Raw genomic sequence first — 17,312 nt, 5'->3', positions numbered from 1 at the left:
CCTCTGTCAGAGTATCTTGCCCGGGCCCAGTCCCTTGCCCTATCCCCGTTGCCCTGCACATCTACCATGGCTAATCGACAATTTAGCATGGCCAATCCATTTAACCTGCATATCTTCAGACCCTGAGGGACAATTCAGCATAGCCAATCCACCTAACCAGCAGGTCTTTCAGACTGGGAGGAAACCCATGCAGACTCCACATAGACAAGTCACCTAATCTGGGAATCGAACCCAAGTTACTGGCACTGTGAGGCAGCAGTACAACACTGCTGCGATATTAAGATTCTGTGGAAAATGACTAATTTTGATCTGCAACCAGGTAAGTATTGTGTTATCCAACTTAGTTTTCTACTCATTATGCGAATGTCTGATTCTTTGTACATAAACCACTCAACAATTTTTCGAACGAAAGTTTCTCAAAATCGTCTTATACAAAGCAAGCTGTTTCACTGAGTGCCAATACCCATCCCCAAACCACCCAAAAGAACTGGAGGCTGAAAAAGCTAGATTCAATGCGGCAAACGTGATTTCCTTGACTTTATTTCAGTTTGTTGAAAATGTGTCATACATAAGATGCCTCAATGATAACAGAAGTATTCCAAAAAATAATTCTGAAAATTTTAGACAGACAGGAATGTAAAAACGATTAACACAAACAATTGTAACAATGACCTACTATGTAACAGAGGGCATGTTATCATCTAATGACCTTTATTTCCATTAATACTTCCATCCTAACAATGGCTTTTAAATTGGTTCTTTATTCTCTTTCCTTTCAAAATACCTTAATCACCATTTTTACCCATAAACAGACTGGAACTATTTTTGTAGCAAAAAAAAGAAAACTGAGGGGATGATTTGATTGAGGCCTTTAAAATTGTGAAGGTTTAAGCAGGCAGACGTGGAGATGTTACTGCTGGGCCCAGGAGACCAAAATCTGGCAGTAAATCTAAGGTAGTCACCAATAAATCCAACAGGGAATTCAGGAGAAACTTCTTTACCCGGAGAGTGATGAGAATGTGGAACTTGTTCCCAGAGGGAGTAGTTGAGGCAATTAGTATAGATGAATGCAAGGTGAATCTAGATAAATCCAATGGACGGCACACTGCCGGAGACTTGGGATCGATTCCGGCCTTGGCTGACTGTGTCGAGTTTGCACATTTTCCCCCTGTCTGCGTGGATTTCCTCCAAGTGCTCCGGTTTCCTCTCAAAATCCAAGGATGTGTGGGTTAGGTGGACTAACAGGGAAAATACATAGTGTTACAGATATAGGCTCTGGGTGGGACTGTTGTCGGTGTCAGCTCAAGGGCTGAATAGGCTCTTTCTTCATTGTAGGGATCCTATGATTTTAAGCATGAGAGAAATTCATAAAAGGATGTGTTAAGAGAAGTGGGAGGAAACTCGCATGGACCATAGCTGAGCCATCAACCAGTTGCACTACAGATGGTCATTCTGTGCACTGAGGATGCCAAATGAACCTTAGCTATTTCCTGTTCCTGCCAACCAATTTTTCCATCAGTAGGAAGTCACAAATAGTAAAACTGGGATAAATGATAACGCGGCTTAAAGTGGGAATGAATAATATGGCGAAAGGTAACATGAGATGGGAAATATGTTCTACTTGAAATCCTCACCAACATGCCAAACTGCTCAGTGTTACTGTTACAACAATAATAAAGCTGTGATATTGTTAGACAAACAGCAGGCAATCGATGCATGTTAGAGATTTTAAATTTTCACCAGTTTTATTAATATATTTTATTGAAGAGAGAACACAATCTCACCATTATTTTTGTCTTATTCGCAAAGTGAAACGGCTTGTTTTTTTTTCAGTTTTGCAGCTGGAGATTTCTAAGGCTGAATATAAATCAGAAATGAAAACCTTGTTTAATATAGAGCATTTAAATCCATGCTAATTCTGAGCCTTTTTTTTACATAGCAAACTTAAAGAACGCTGCTTCAGAATATCCCGCCCTGTCTAAAAGTTTATTTATTAGTCAAAAGTAGGCTCACATTAACACTGCAATGTCGTTACTGTGGAAATCCCCTAATCATCACATTCAGGTGCCTGTTCGGGTACACTCAGAGGATTTAGCATAGCCACCTAACCAGCACCTCTTTCAGACTGTGGGAGGAAACAGGAGCACCCGGAGGAAACTCTCGCAAAAATAGGGAGAACGTGCAAACTCCACACAGACAGTGACCCAAGTTGAGAATCGAACCCTGGTCCCTGGCGCTGTGAGGCAACAGCACTAACAGTTGTGCTGCCGTGCTGCCCTCTATAATGAGTGATTCAAGTGTATGTAATAATGTAGCCTTGTACCTTAGGAAGAAAGCACCTATCATTTTCGCTTTGCCGAAGAAATGTCAGCGCAACATTCACTGTCCATTTCAGTCAGCACTTTGAAATAATTGCTTAACATTTTGAAGATAGAAAGTTAAACATGAAGGGGCAGGGTTTCCACTTTTTGGTGCTTTTCTTTTGTTGGCAAAAATCAACCAAACTTTAAAAAAAGTTTTAAAAGTTTGTTTGTGTCACAGGTAGGCTTACATAAACACTGCAATGAACTTATTGCGAAAATCCCATAAAACTTGTGCAAAAGATCAAGAAATTTCAAATGCAAATTACAGGTGGGGCTCCTTGATGTTTTTTTTTACTAGCATTGCTCTCGAAACCAATTACATCCCAAAATCCAATCAGTCACCAGGGGGCATTTCCACTAATTGTGCTCCATTGTCGGCCTTCAACAAGCCTTTTAAAATCAGCTTTATTTTAGTTGCAAGAAGGTTGATAGGTACATTTTAAAAAGTTTTTCAATATTAGAAGAATCTAATGTATTAGGGAATTGACCACACTGCTGTACTGCACACCAATTAAACTAATATGATGCTACTGTGCCTTTAAGGAATTTATTTTGTAATATCATAAGATATATTTTCATCATGTTTCTCTGCAGTTTTTTTCCAAACAGGCCCTGGTTTATTGTTGCTGTGATGTCTGTATTGGTGTCCTCTGAAGTTATATAACGGGCATCTTGTTTATTTTTACTCTGGACTAAACTCATGGAGTTTTACGATCCTTTTGGAATTGTTGGGTGGAGACAATTTGACAGGTTAGATTTCAGTATCTATTTGGTCAGAAGCTATTTGGACTGCAGACAAGAAGCAGCATTTTTTTTTCTCTCTCCGGAGTGAAAACTTTGGCGTTTTGCCAACCAGAAGCAGTGTCTACCTCTGCTTCGAGGTGTGCTGAACATTTCAGGACTAAGAAGACCTCAGTGTTTTAATTTAACATCCAAAGGACCGATTCACAGCAGGTATTAAGAAGCTATAAAATCCATGTGAGCAAACTTGCTTCCTGGGCTAAGTCTAGAAAGGGGTGTATGTTTGTGGGAGTTGTTTGTTTTGGAACTGTAAAGTAACCTGTTAAAATTTATACAAGATCATGACTGCCTTTTTTTACTTGGTAATAGTTATGCTATCTTTTATTATATGTTAGCTATGTTCTTAAATAAACTTCTTTTGATAAAATCTCCCTAGTGAGTCACTTAGCTCATACCTGGAGTGGAACATCTGACACTTACCCTAGCCAAATTCAAAGTGCAAAACTTATGGTCTAAGCTGAAAGCAAAATACTGCGGATGCTGGAATCTGAAACTAAAATAGAAAATGCTGGAACATCTCAGCATGTCTGACAGCTGTAACAAAGGGTCGGCCAAACTTGAAACATTGGCCCTATTTTCTCCCCACAGATGCGGTTAGACATGCTGAGATTTTCCAGCATTTTCTACTTTTGAAACTTACGGTCTAAGCTGACTTCATAAAAAATCTTGGAGTTTCTGCCCTGAAACATAACACCAGTCATTGGCTGCGTATAGTTTTTTTTTAACGTCACTTCAGTTATTTAAAATCGTGTCACTCCCAATTGGCAGATTCTGATTACAATGCTGACATTTTTGTGATAAATGCGCTTTCCGCAGTAGTAATAAAACCTTGCTTTTAATCACTTTAATTGTATCAAAGAATATTCTTTGAAAACAATTGCATTCTGAAACACTGCCCAACCAAACGGGTTGGTGGAAGAGTTTACGTTTGTGGCTACGCAGATCAGTTTGACTGAAAACCTGAACCACAGCTTCACTTTGGTAAATTGAACACAATTTTCACCCAGATTGTTGGTTGCAGCAACAGAATAAAAGCAGAAACCCTACCCCAATGTGATAGGTGTATTTCCAACGCGCTATCACATCGTGGGAGGATGTCCAGACAGTTAAAAAATTGGCTGTATACAATGTGACCCCAGCTAGATTGAAGATGGTTGATAAAACCTTCTACAGATATTAGCAACAGGGACCAATTTTATGTCTATAATAATCAGTGGCACAGTGGTTAGCACTGCTGCCCCACAGAATCAGGGACCCGGGTTCAATTCCCAGCTTGGGTCACTATCAGTGCAGAGTCTGCATGTTCTCCCTGTGTCTGCGTGGGTTTCCTCCGGGTGCTCCGGTTTCCTCCCACAGTCCGAAAGCTGTGTTGGTTAGGTGCATTGGCCGTGCTAAATTCTCCCTCAGTGTATCCGAACAGGCACCGGCCACAGAGCGTGGCGACTAGGGGATTTTTCACAGTAACTTCATTGCAGGGTTAATGTAAGCCTAATCTAATGATTAGACTTTAATTTGTATTATGTAACTGTCCTGTACTCCTGCATTTTTCTGGAGCTGTAACCATGCTTTTATCCGGAGATCCCTTGTAGTTTTGGTTATGAGTTCTGCTTGCTGTAGCTTTGGTTATGAATTCTATTTGCTGTAGTCGCTCTTTAAGCAGACAGTTGTGGACTGGTTGCTGTAGTATGCTGTTTAAAAAGGTGATTTGCTGAGTAAAGTACTCATGTTTGCTAAGAGACCTTCTACAAGTCCCACCCCACCTCCAACCCATTGACTGACACAATGGCGTCAATACTCACTCTGCGAACTACATTTCGGTTCTTTGAATAGCGCAGGCAAGGGGTGTTTCAGTGGATGTAATTATATTTGCCGGGCTTTGTTTTCTGCTGGTCTAAGAGGATGATTGATCTGTCGGCATTGGAGACATTTCTAATCAGCTTTTCCAGCCGGTTCTTGATTTTCTTCTGATCTTCCAAGGCACAGCCTACGATAAGGGATTGGAATTTCTGGTCAACGGGTCCCTGAGGTGCCTCGGAGGAGCAGGCATTGTAGAGAGCCGTTAATTGGTTCTTGGCACTTCCGAGGTCCTGCAGGACCTTATTGACCACCTCATCGATCAACGCCGTTGCTTTGCGGAGGGCCTCCTCCTGCTGAACGTTCCGGATCGTCTCCACGGAAACTGCCACCGTCAGAGTTCGGCCAATGAGGCGGTTGGCTGTCAAATGGAGTTCCTCTCGCTCCCCTGTGTAAAAGTTTGAATAAACAGAGCAACGAAAACATTGTCAAATTATAATTCACACTTCCATCCGTGTTCATGGCTACACCTTGGTAATAAAAATTGTGACTCATTCACTTATAAAATTAGAAACAACATCTGTGGATTGAACAGCGATCAAACATAAGTCAATCCTTTAATTAGCATTGTATTTATGGCAGCACGGTGGCACAGTGGTTAGCACTGCTGCCTCACAGCACCAGGGACCCGGGTTCAATTCTGGCCTTGGGTCACTGTCTGTGTGGAGTTTGCACATTCTCCTCGTGTCTGCGTGGGTTTCCTCCTACAGTCCAAAGATGTGTGGGTTAGGTGGCCTGGCCATGCTAAGTTGCCCCTTAGTGCCAGGGTGACTAGCTAGGGTAAATGCATGGGGTTATGGGGATAGAGTCTGGATGGGATTGTGGTTGGTGCAGACTCGATGGACTGAATAGCCTCCTGCACTGTGTGATTCTGTGAGTTTGCAATCTTTGATTCTATGAACGTAATTGTTTACAGCGCTGAAGCTGACCATTCAGCCCATTGTATCCGTGCTAGCTCTTTACTCAAACCATCCCAACTTAATTCCACCCCTCTGCTCTCCTCGTGTTTCAAACAAGTTGTCTTTTATTCATTCGTGGGACATGGGCATTGTTGGCTGGCCAGCATTTATTGCCCATCCCTAGTTGCCCTTAAACAGGGTGGCTCGCTCGGCTTTCAGAGGGCAGTTAAGAGTCAACCGCGTTGCTGTGCCTCTGGAGTCACATGTAGGCCAGACCAGGTAAGGACAGTGGATTTCCTTCCCTAAAGGATATTAGCGAATCTTAGTGGACATTAGTGAGTGTTGTTTTGTATTTTGTACCTCTGTCCCCCTATGTAAACTTCTCCTCTCTCCCACCTTAGGTCTCAATTGAGGATGATGCCGGGGATGAAAATATTCAGTTGAGAGGACAGGTTATGTCGACACAGCCTGTGTTCTCTTGAGTTAAGTGACGATCTGACTGAGGCGCTGAACATTATGAAAGGAGAGGGTAGGTACAGGGAGACTATATCCTCTGATTTGATTTATTATTGTCACGTGCATTGGTATACAGTGAAAAGGATTGTTTCTTGCATGCAATACAGACAAAACATACCGTTCATAGAGAAGAAAGTGCAGAATGTAGTGTTACAGTCTTAGCTGCGGGGTGGGGGGAGAAGAAAGATCAACTTAGCGTGAGGTAGGTCCATTCAAAAGTCTGATGTCAGCAGGGAAGAAGCTGTTCTTGAGTCAGTTGGTACGTGACCTCAGACTTTTGTATCTTTTCCTCACAGAAGAAGGTGGGAGAGAGAATGTCCGGGGTGCGTGGGGTCCTTAATTATGCTGCTGCTGCTTTGTTGAGGCAGTGGGAAGTGTGGACCTAGAGTCAATGGATGGGAGGCTGGTTTGAGCAATGGACTGGGCTTCGTTCAAGACCTTTTGTAGTTTCTTGCGGTATTAAGAACATAGAACATAAGAAATAGGAGCAGGAGTAGGCCAACTAGCCCTTTGAGCCTGCCCCGCCATTCAATAAGATCATGGCTGATCTGCCGTGGCTCAGTTCCACATTCCCGCCCTCTCCCCATAACCCTTAATCCCCTCTCTTATCAAAAACCCATCAACCCGCGTCTTAAAAATATTTAGCGAGGCAGCCTCCACCACTTCAACGGGCAGAGAATTCCAGAGATTCACCACCCTTTGAGTGAAGAAGTTCCTCCTCAACTCCGTTCTAAACCGCCCCCCCTTTATCTTGAGGCTATGCCCCCTAGTCCTACTGTCCTTTCTGAGCGGGAAGAGCCTCTCCACCTCTATCCTATCCATCCCATTCATCATCTTATACGTCTCAATGAGATCTCCCCTCATTCTTCTAAACTCTAACGAGTACAAGCCTAATCTATTCAGCCTCTCCTCATAGCTCAACCCCCTCAACTCCGGCATCAGCCTAGTAAACCTCCTCTGCACTCCCTCCAAGGCCAAAATATCCTTGCATAAGTACGGCGCTCAAAACCGCACACGGGTACTGAGGAATACCGAGCTGTGATACGCCCAGAAAGAATGCTTTCTATGGTGCATCCGTAAAAGTTGGTGAGAGTTATAGCGGACGTGCTAATTTCCTTAGTCTCCTGAGAAAGTAGAGGCGTTGGTGGGCTTTCTTAACTGTAATTCTTAACTCTTGGGGCCAATCCAGAGCAAAGCATGGCAATAAAGTTCAAATTAGAGATTGGCAGTTACGGGGTGAGATCTGGAAACACTTCCTCCCATAAAGGAGAGTGGAAATCTCTCCCCCCCACTCCCCCCGCACCGCCCCATTAACATGTTCCGATTGGGAATCAATTGAAATATTATATTCCTTCCCGTGTACCTGAATAATTCCCTAATAAACCATGGTGTGGTAAATATAAACAAAATATGAAGGAAACACTTGCCACACGCTGGAAGCCATCAGGCGTGGTGTTACATCAAGTTCATGGCAGCAACAGACCATTCAGCCCAACACACCATTTGGTGTTTCTTTTCAATTCATTCATGGGACATGGGTGTCACTGGCTGGGTCAGCATTTGTTGCCCATCTCATTCGTTGCCCGAGAGCAGTTGAGAGTCAACCACATTGCTGTGCCTCTGGAGTCATATGTAGGCCAGACTGGGTAAGGAGGGCAGATTTCCTTCCCTAAAGGACATCAGTGAACCAGATGGGTTTTTCCCACAATGGTTTCATGGTCATCAGTAGATTCCTAATTCCAGATATTGTTTTTCTTGGATTCGAGTTCCATCTGCCGTGGTGGGATTCGAACCCGGGTCCCCAGAACATTAGCTGAGTCTCTAGATTAATAGTCCAGTGATAATACCACTAGGCCGTCGCCTCCCCTCTTTGTGAGCCTCCTCCTGCCCCATCAGAATATCTCTCTATTCTCTTATTTCTCATGTGTTTATTTAATTTTCCTTTAAACATATCAATGCTATTTGCTTCAGCTACCCCAGGTGTTAGTGAGTTCCACCATTCTGTGCCTGTAATAACTGGTATCCTTAAAAGATCACTTCAATTCCCTGCACATAGGAACTCTTGGGAAATTCTGCCCCCTGGTGTCCTGTTTTATATTGAATTGTCAACTTAATTTCAGCAATATTTATGGAATAAATTGCGACAGACCTGAATCTTAGTTACAATGGCTCATCTTCAATATTCAGGGCCAGGTTTTGAGAAAAATAGTCCTTCATAAGAACATAAGAAATAGGAGCAGGAGTAGGCCATCTAGCCCCTCGAGCCTGCCCCGCCATTCAGTAAGATCATGGCTGATCTGAAGTGGATCAGTTCCACTTTCCCGCTTTCTCCCCATAACCCTTAATTCCCCTGTCTATCAGAAACCAGCAAAATACTTCAAATATAAGTCCTTGAACTTATTCTCTGGGATGGAGGATTCCTGAGGAGCCTGGCAATGGTATCTGGTAAACACAGTAAGAAGTCTCACAACACCAGGTTGAAGTCCAACAGGTCTATTTGATAGTAAACGCCACAAGCTTTCGGAACGCTGTTCCTTTGCCAGGTGAGTGGACCGTTGTTGTGAGACTTCTTACTGTGTTTACCCCAGTCCAACGCCGGCAACTCCACACCAATGGTATCTGGTGGCAGGGCACCAGAGATCATTGCGAGGTCCTGTGGCACAGTGGGTAGCATCTCTGTCTCTGATCCAGCAGCTCTGGGTTCAAGTCCCACTCCAGGAGTTGAGGGCCAAGGAAGGTGTGCTTATAACACGGTTAAGCGTCAACCTGCAAAATCCTTCCGAACGTGCCAACAGCCGGAAGTGAGAGTGGGAGAGACCCTTGGTCAGCCACGCTTGATGTGGAATGGCTATCGGCCCCAAGTGACAGACTAGCGACCTGTCCTGGGAACTACTAGCTATGGAAATAGATTTAAGTCTACCACAGCACACCACTAAGTGCGGGAAGAGGATTGGAAATGAAGTAACATAACGTTTTTGCAATTCTGCTCTATGGCCAGGATTTTACAACCTCGCTTGGGCAAGACTCATAAAATCTCACCCAAAGCCAACGGAGAATTCCGTTCTGCAAGCCATGCCTCCCCTGATTCCAGTGAAATTCCGGCCTGTGCCTCTGTTTACAATGCCAAGGATTCCATCCGCCTTTTTGACCATCTTCCAAACCTGTCCTGTAATCTTCAAAGATTTGTAGACAAACACTCTCATGTCTCTCTTTCCTCACTCCCTCTAAAATTGTACTTCAGTTTATTAATTAGTGTCACAAGTAGGCTTACATTAACACTGCAATGAAGTTACTGTGAAAATCCCCTAAGTCGCCAATCTCCAGCGCCTGTTTGGGTAGACTGAGGGAGAATTTAGCACGGCCAGTGCACCCTAACCAGCACGTCTTTCAAACCGTGGGAGGAAATTGGAGCATCCAGAGGAAACCCATTCAGATACGGGGAGAACATGCAGATTCCACACAGACAGTGACCCAAGTCAGGAATCGATCCCTGGTGCTGTCAGGCAGCAGGGCTAACCACTGTGCGGAACGAGCCGGGGGAGGGCAGGGGGCGTGATGGGAGGTGACACCAGTACAGATTTAATAGTACAACCAGTATGTACAACCAGTACAGATTTAATAGTAAATCTGGGGAGAAATTACAAACAGCAAATATGCCTCTAAATGGTGTGGCCTTCCAACATCTTAATTTAAAGGGATTTGAAGGAACGGCTTAAAGAAGTAAGCTTTTTTATCTTCTGAAAGGGAAAATAATGACTACGTCCAGTAACAAGGCATGCTGGAAAACAATTGCTCTCCTCACAAATGTCAGTGTGACTTGGTGAGTAGCTCATTGACCTTTGAGTCAGGAGGTCATGAGTTCAAAGACTACTTGAGAACATAATTTGATTTGATGTATTATTGTCACATGTATTGATATACAGTGAAAAGTACTGTTCCCTCCACGTTATATAGACAAAGTTATTCGAATACAGGGGGGAGAAGGAAAAGAGAGAGTGCAGAATGTATTGTTACAGTCATCGCTAGGGTGTAGAGAAAGATCAACTTAATATAAGGTAGATCCATTCAATCTCTGCTGACACTCCAGTCTAGCACTGAGGGAATGCTGAGTACTACTTTGCCATAAAGAAATGGCTGACTGCTGTAAGTTAAAAACCAAGCCTGCTGCATTTGTCCAGCCAAGGAGTGGGCCCCAAGTGATAAAGTCCTGACCAGTAAAGTTCACAACAAGCACAGAGTTTCTGCCTTATTCGTAGAAACTAGAAACAGGAGTAGGCCATTCGGCTCTTCAAGCCTGCTCCACTATTCACTTTGATCATGGCTGATCATCAAATTCAATACCCTGATCCCCTCCCCCCCAACCTCCCCTTATCCCTTGATCCCTTCAGCCCTAAGAGGTATATCTAATTTCTTCTTGAAATCACACAACATTTTGACCTCAACTACTTTCTGTGGTCGTGAATTCCACACATTCGCCACCCTCTGGGTGAAGAAATTTCTCCTCACCTCAGTCCTAAAAGGCTTACCCCTTATCCTCAAACTATGAGCCCTAGTTCTGGACTCCACCACCACTGGGAACATTCTTTCTGAATCAACCCTGTATCACCCTGTTAGAATTGTATAAGTTTCTATGAGGTCCCCTCTCTCTCCTCTAAACCCCACTGAATATAATCCTAACTGAGTTAGTCTCTCCTCATTTCATAGACCTGCCATCTCAGGAATCAGCCCGGTAAATCTTTGCTGTACTGTCTCTATAGCAAGGACGTTCCCCCATGAATCTGGTGTTGGAGAGCTATCGAGATTTTTTTTTGCTCAAAAGCCCCCACGTGAGGCAGGCAAATCAATTCTTATCCTCGGAGATACAGGAACAGCAGTCGCTGATGTTGGCAGGTAACACTGAGATCTTTCTAAAAGGTTGGATAATAAAGTACTGATTCCAACTTGTTTATTTCCCCCAGGGACCCCCTCACATACAAAACTCTGAAATATTTTCACTCAGCTCTAAGTGACAAGCAAGGGCAAGGACTCACCATCACTGATGTGCTTCATGTCTTGGCTGTTCTGTACACTTTGGATCAGCTCCAATAGGGTCTCTTTCTCTTGCTCCATTGAGGCAGCTGCTTCTCTCAAAGCTTCCACCCTAGAATGAAAATATGAACACTTTGATGTGCATTGGGGTGTGGGGGTGGAACAGGGATGGAAAGTAGGGTGGCAATCCCTCCAGGATTGGCCCTGGGGCCTCCAGGATTGGAAAATCAATTTCCAGGACCCTGCAGTGTCCAACGCTGGAGAATCATCATCTGGATGCTTAGAAAAATATATATTTTTTGTCATTTTTCTTGATCATTTCTCTTTACCAAATGTAAAATATTGAAAATAGTGGGGGCACTGGCTGTCTGGTTGACAGTCAAGCATCATCCAGTTGGGCCATTTGGCCCATTGAGTCTTCACGAACAACAAATCCATCCAGGCCATTTCCCCAGTAACCCCACTTACCTACCCCTCTGACATCAGGGACAATTTAGCATGGTCAATCCACCTAACTCTTTGGAGTGTGGGAGGAAACGGAACACCCGGAGGAAACCCACGCACCTTAACATGTCCTTTCTTTATGACGGAAGTAGCGCTCAGCTTCCCCCCAGTACTAGGCTGGACTGTCAGTATAGATTAGATGGATCTACCTTAAATTAAGTTGGTCTTTCTCTACACCCTAGCTATGACTGTAACAGTACATTCTGCACCTTCTCCTTTCCTTTTCCTATATGTACTCTACGAACAATATGCTTTGTCTGTATGGCACGCAAGAAACAGTACTTTTCACCCAATCTTTTTGCTTTCCAATTAGTGTAGGAAGGCAGTATGTCACAAGAATGGATGTTCTGGCCAACTAATGGCTAGAGTGTGGGTACAAGTCATATGATGAACATTCACCCTGTCAAGAACCCTCAGGATCTTGTGTGTTTCAATCAAGTCACCTCTTACCCTTCTAGACTCCAGCAGATACAAACCTGTCCAATCTTTCCTCATAAAATGACCTACCCATTCCAGGGTATGGAATAGTGCTGCTGCCTCACAGTGCCAGGGACCAAGGTTCAATTTCAGCATCGGGTGACTGTCGATATGGAGTTTACACGTTCTCCCTGTGTCTGCTTGGGTTTCCTTCAAGTGCTCCAAAGAAGTGCGGGTCAGGTGGATTGGCCATGCGAAATTGTCCCTTAGCATTCGGGGGTAAGTAAGTGGGGCAATGGCGAAAGGGCCTGGGTGGGATTGTGGTCGGTTCAGGCTCGATGGGCGGGGTGACCTCTTTCTGCACTGTAGGGATTCTATGACACCTCCAGGAATAGACTTAATCAGAATGGCAGTGCTAACAGAGAGTCCAGTAACGTGTTCTGAATACATCATCTTCCTAAATCATCACCCCACAGAACCATAATGCACAGGACAAGGCCATTCGCTCATTGTCTCTCTGCTGACTCTTTGAAAAAATTATCCAATTAGTCCCATTACCCTAGTTCTTTCCTCACAACCCTGCAAAGTACGAACATATGGTCAAGGAGCAGGAGTAGGCCATTCAGCCCCTCCAGCTTGCTCCACCATTCCATAAGATCTGGATAATGCGACAGTAACCTTAAATCTGCCTCCATAACCTTTCACCCTGTGATCATCAAGAATCTATCCATCTCTACCTTGAAAATAGTCAAAGATTCTGCTTCTCCCACCTTTTGAGAAACAGCGCTCCAAACAAAGATTTATGGCCTTCTGAGAGAAATAATTTTGTCTCGTCTCTATTTTAAGTGAGCAACCTCTTATTTTTAAACAATGACCGCCACCCCCCCATCCTCCCACAAAGGGAAACATTTTTTCCACACTTTTTTTTAAAATTAATTCATTCGTGCAACATGGGCATCACTGCCTAGACTGCACTTATTGCCTATTTCTAGTTGCTTAAGGTCAGTTGAGAGTCAACCACATTGCTGTCATTCTGGCGTCACATGTAGGCCAGACCAGGTAAGGATGGCAGATTTCCTTCCCTGAAGGACATTAGTGAACCAGATGGGTTTTTCTGACAATTGACACTGGTTTCATGGTCATCAGTAGATTCTTAATTCTAGTTATTTTTTATTGAATTCAAATTCCACCATCTGCCGTGGCCCATCGAGTCTGCAGCGACAACAATCCCACCCAGGCCCTTTCTCCGCAACCCCACTTACTTACCCCCTGATGCTAAGGGGCAACTTAGCATGGCCAATCCACCTTATCTGCACGTCATTCAGACTGTGGGAGGAGACCAGAGCACGTGGAGGAAACCCACAGACACAGGGAGAACGTGCGGACTCCGCACAGACAGTGACCTGAGCTTGATCCTGGGTGCTGTGAGGCAGCAGTGCTAACCACTGTGCCACCTTATCTGTGACTGATACTACATACAATACTCCAAATGTGGTCTCACCAATGGCCTGTACAACTGAAGTATAACCACCCCTACTTTAGTATTCAATTCTCCTTACAATAAATGACAACATTTTATCAACTTTCCTAATTACTTGCTGTACACGTAATTCCTTCTATCCAATTCCATTTTAGAAAGTTACTATTGAATCTGCCTCCACCACTCTTTCAGTCAGTACATTCAGCAACGCACTGAGCAAAATAATTCTTATTTCAAATTAATTCATTCCCATTCTTTTACCAGCTATCTTAGATCTGTGTCGTCTGCTTACTGACCCTCCTTCTCATTTCTCCTTGTCCACTCCATCCAAGGTCTTTCTCATTCCGGATATCTCTACGAAATCTCTCCTTCGCTTCCTCTGCACAAAAGATTTACAGCTTCCCTTGTCTCTATTTTAAGTCATACATATTCTTCAATACAGAACAAAACCATTGATTGAAATAAATGTTTTTGTAATCTGATCAAATCAATTGATTCAAATAGATTTTCCACCGATTTAAAAAGCAGTTTCCTGTTAGAGATATCCTGCACGTTGCATCTTTTCACATGGACTTGGTTAGCAAAGCCTCATAGGGCCAGGGACACAGGTTCAGTTCCCGGCTTGGGTCACCGCCTGTGCAGAATCTGTACGTTATACCCTGTGTCTGCATGGGTTTCCTCCGGGTGCGCCAGTTTCCTACCACAGTCTAAACTTGTGCACATTAAATGGATTGGCCATGCAAAATTGCTGCTTAGTGTCAGGGTTATTAGTGGGGTAAATAGGTGGGGTTACGTGGATGGGGCCTGGGTGTGATTGCTATCAGTGCAGGCTCGATGGGCTGAATGGCCTCCTGCTGCACTGTATGGATTCTAGACCAGGTTAGCTGGACTTTGATAACAGAAATAAAAGCAAGACACTGCGGATACCAGAATCTGAAACAAAAACAGAAAATGCCGGAGAAACTCAGCAGGCTTGACAGCTTCTGTGGAGAGAGAATAGAGCCAATGTTTCCAGTTTGGACAACCCTTCTTCAGAACTAAAGACAAAGAAAATAAGATGAGATTTATACTATGATGATGGGATGGGAGGAATTGTAACTGGACAAAGGAAATGTAAATGGTGATGATTTGATAATTCGGTAATGAAAATACTGACTGTTCTGTCCGATGAGATTGCACTTTCCTTTTGATTCAGTATGGGTGGCAATGTGGCACAGTGGTTAGCATTGCTGCCTCACAGTGCCAGGGACCCGGGTTCAATTCCCAGCTTGGCTTACTGTCTATCTGTGTGGAGTTTGCACATTCTACCCGTGTCTGCATGGGTTTCCTCCAGTGCTCCGCTTTCCTCCCACAGTCGGAAAGACGTGCTGGTTAGGGTGCATTGGCCGTGCTAGGTTTTCCCTCAGTGTACCCGAACAGGCGCTGGAGTGTGGCAACTAAAGGACTGGCACAGTAACTTAAATGCAGTGTTAATGTAAGCCTATTTGTGACATGAATAAATAAACGTAATGGCAAATATACAATCCTGCTTGGAGGCAATAAATAGTAGTGATACAGAAATTGCCCCTGACTTTGTGTATCTGAAACATAAGGTGGTATTTGACAGCTTTGCCAACACACAAGTTGCAGTGAATAAGTTTTCCACAAGTCTACACAACAAAGGATTGCATCCGTTATTAGTGAGCATGCTTCACACAGACAATCAGATTGTTAATTGAACTGTAAGTTTGCACTGACCTCAGTGTAACGTCAGAAAGAAAGAACTTTACAATTTATGTCATGCCTTTCCAAAGCTACTTAACAGGCAATTAAATTCTGTTTGCAACACTGACACTGTTACAAAGTGTGGAATGTAATTATAAACAGAGTTGTACAGTGGGAGCCATTTGGAATAATGACTCTGGATAGAGAAAAAAGCAAATTACTGCGGATGCTGGAACCTGAAACAAAAGCAGAAAATGCTGGACAGTCTCAGCAGGTCTGACAGCATCTGTGCAGAGATAGAATAGAGCTAATGTCTTGAGCCTGGGTGATGCTTCATCAGCCCAGACAAAGGGTCATCCAGACTCGAAACGTTGGCTGTGTTCTTGCCCCACAGATGCTGGCAGGCGTGCTGAGATTTTCCAGCATTTTCTGCTTTTGCGTCTGAGTGAAGAGGAATTTGAGTTTACATTAGTAAATAATGTTTGGTATAAACACAACAAAACAGGGTTTAAAGTTTGAACTCTTTGGGTGGCACAGTGGTTAGCACTGCTGCCTCACAGCGCCAAGGACCTGTGTTGAATTCTGGCTTTGGGTCACTGTCTGTGTGGAGTCTGAACGTTCTCCCCGTTTCTGCGTGGGTTTCCACCGGGTGCTCCGGTTTCCTCCCACAGTCAGAAAGACGTGTTGGTTAGGTGCACTGGTCGTGTCAAATTCTCCCTCAGTGTACCTGAACAGGTGCCAGAATGTGGCAACTAGGGGATTTTCACAGTAGCTTCATCGCAGTGTTAATCCACTTATGGCAATAGTAAATAAACTTTCTTCTTAAACTTTAAAAAACTCTCAATATATACTCCAGTCCACAATGAGTGTTAATACATTTTGGTCTACGGTGTGCAAGAGCTACTTTGTGAGTTACCTTCATTCTGTGAATCATCTTAATCCTGCAGTGTTAATTTGTGACACTATAAATAAACTTTAAATGGAGAATAGCCATTGAATCTTACAAAGAGGTGAACTGTTGAGTGCATTGAGTGAGAGCAAGAGGTCTGAATTATTAAGATTTGACAGCACTTCAGCGACGAGAGAGAGAAAGCTGGGTGTAAAGGGAGAAAGCACAACTCCTCACTAAAAATAGAAAGTCTCTTTCCGATTGCCTACCCTGATCTCCAAGGCTATTTTTAAGATTCCTGACAATGGGGGCAGTTCTAGAGCGCACCAGAAGGCATTAATTTTCATGAGAAATGGCCACAGACACAGAGAGAAATCAACCCTGATTTAGCTTGTGTTTCTCTATCTGAGCCGTTTTAAAGAAGATGACTGCTGTGGCCCTACCTGAGCTCCAAGTTGTCCAGTGTTTCCAGTAATCGCCCTGACCGGTCAGCCATAGACACAGAGCGGAGGAACTTGTTCTCCACGGTGCTGTCCTTCAGCTGATTATTAATCTTGGTTTGAGCCATGGTGTTGAGAAGCTTCCAGGGCTGCTGTCTTGCCTTTTACTCTGTCTGTCTGTCTCTCTCTCTCTCTCTGGGAGACTTGGCTCCACTTGCACCAGAACGTACTCGTCACCCTACAGGAGATGAAGATTTCCAAATAGGGCGAGGGACCACCCATACTCCCACCAAGGGCCAACCCTTCTCCCTCAGGGGAAAAAAAAAGTATCCAGACCAGAGTTACAAAAACAGCCACTGGCTGTTTATGTCTGCGTGGGATTTCTGACTCTCTTCTGAACAAACTAGTGACACTTTT

General features: G+C 43.9%; 1 protein-coding gene across 3 annotated transcripts; it reads right to left on the bottom strand.

Moving 5' to 3' along the window:
• Positions 1-445: 445 nt before the first annotated feature.
• bag2 (BCL2 associated athanogene 2) lies at positions 446-17,086 on the bottom strand. Of its 3 annotated transcripts, XR_013886981.1 has the most exons (5): positions 16,899-17,086; positions 11,464-11,573; positions 4,964-5,406; positions 1,785-1,857; positions 447-1,238 (listed from the first exon to the last, which is right to left on the bottom strand). XR_013886981.1 is itself a non-coding variant. In XM_080191949.1 (4 exons), exons 1-3 carry the CDS (start codon positions 17,021-17,023, stop codon positions 5,012-5,014), a joined length of 630 nt encoding a protein of 209 aa, XP_080048075.1. In that variant the 5' UTR covers positions 17,024-17,086; the 3' UTR covers positions 446-1,857; positions 4,964-5,011. The 3 variants fall into 3 exon arrangements, 2 of the variants coding, with proteins under 2 accessions (XP_080048075.1, XP_080048076.1); XM_080191949.1 differs by having other exon boundaries at positions 446-1,857; XM_080191950.1 differs by lacking the exon at positions 1,785-1,857.
• Positions 17,087-17,312: the final 226 nt, after the last annotated feature.

This window comes from Carcharhinus amblyrhynchos, chromosome 7, assembly GCF_965287045.1.
Source record: "Carcharhinus amblyrhynchos chromosome 7, sCarAmb.v2.hapA, whole genome shotgun sequence".
In the NCBI taxonomy this organism is placed as follows: Eukaryota; Metazoa; Chordata; class Chondrichthyes; order Carcharhiniformes; family Carcharhinidae; genus Carcharhinus; species Carcharhinus amblyrhynchos.
This window is presented reverse-complemented; position numbering and strand designations above follow the sequence as displayed.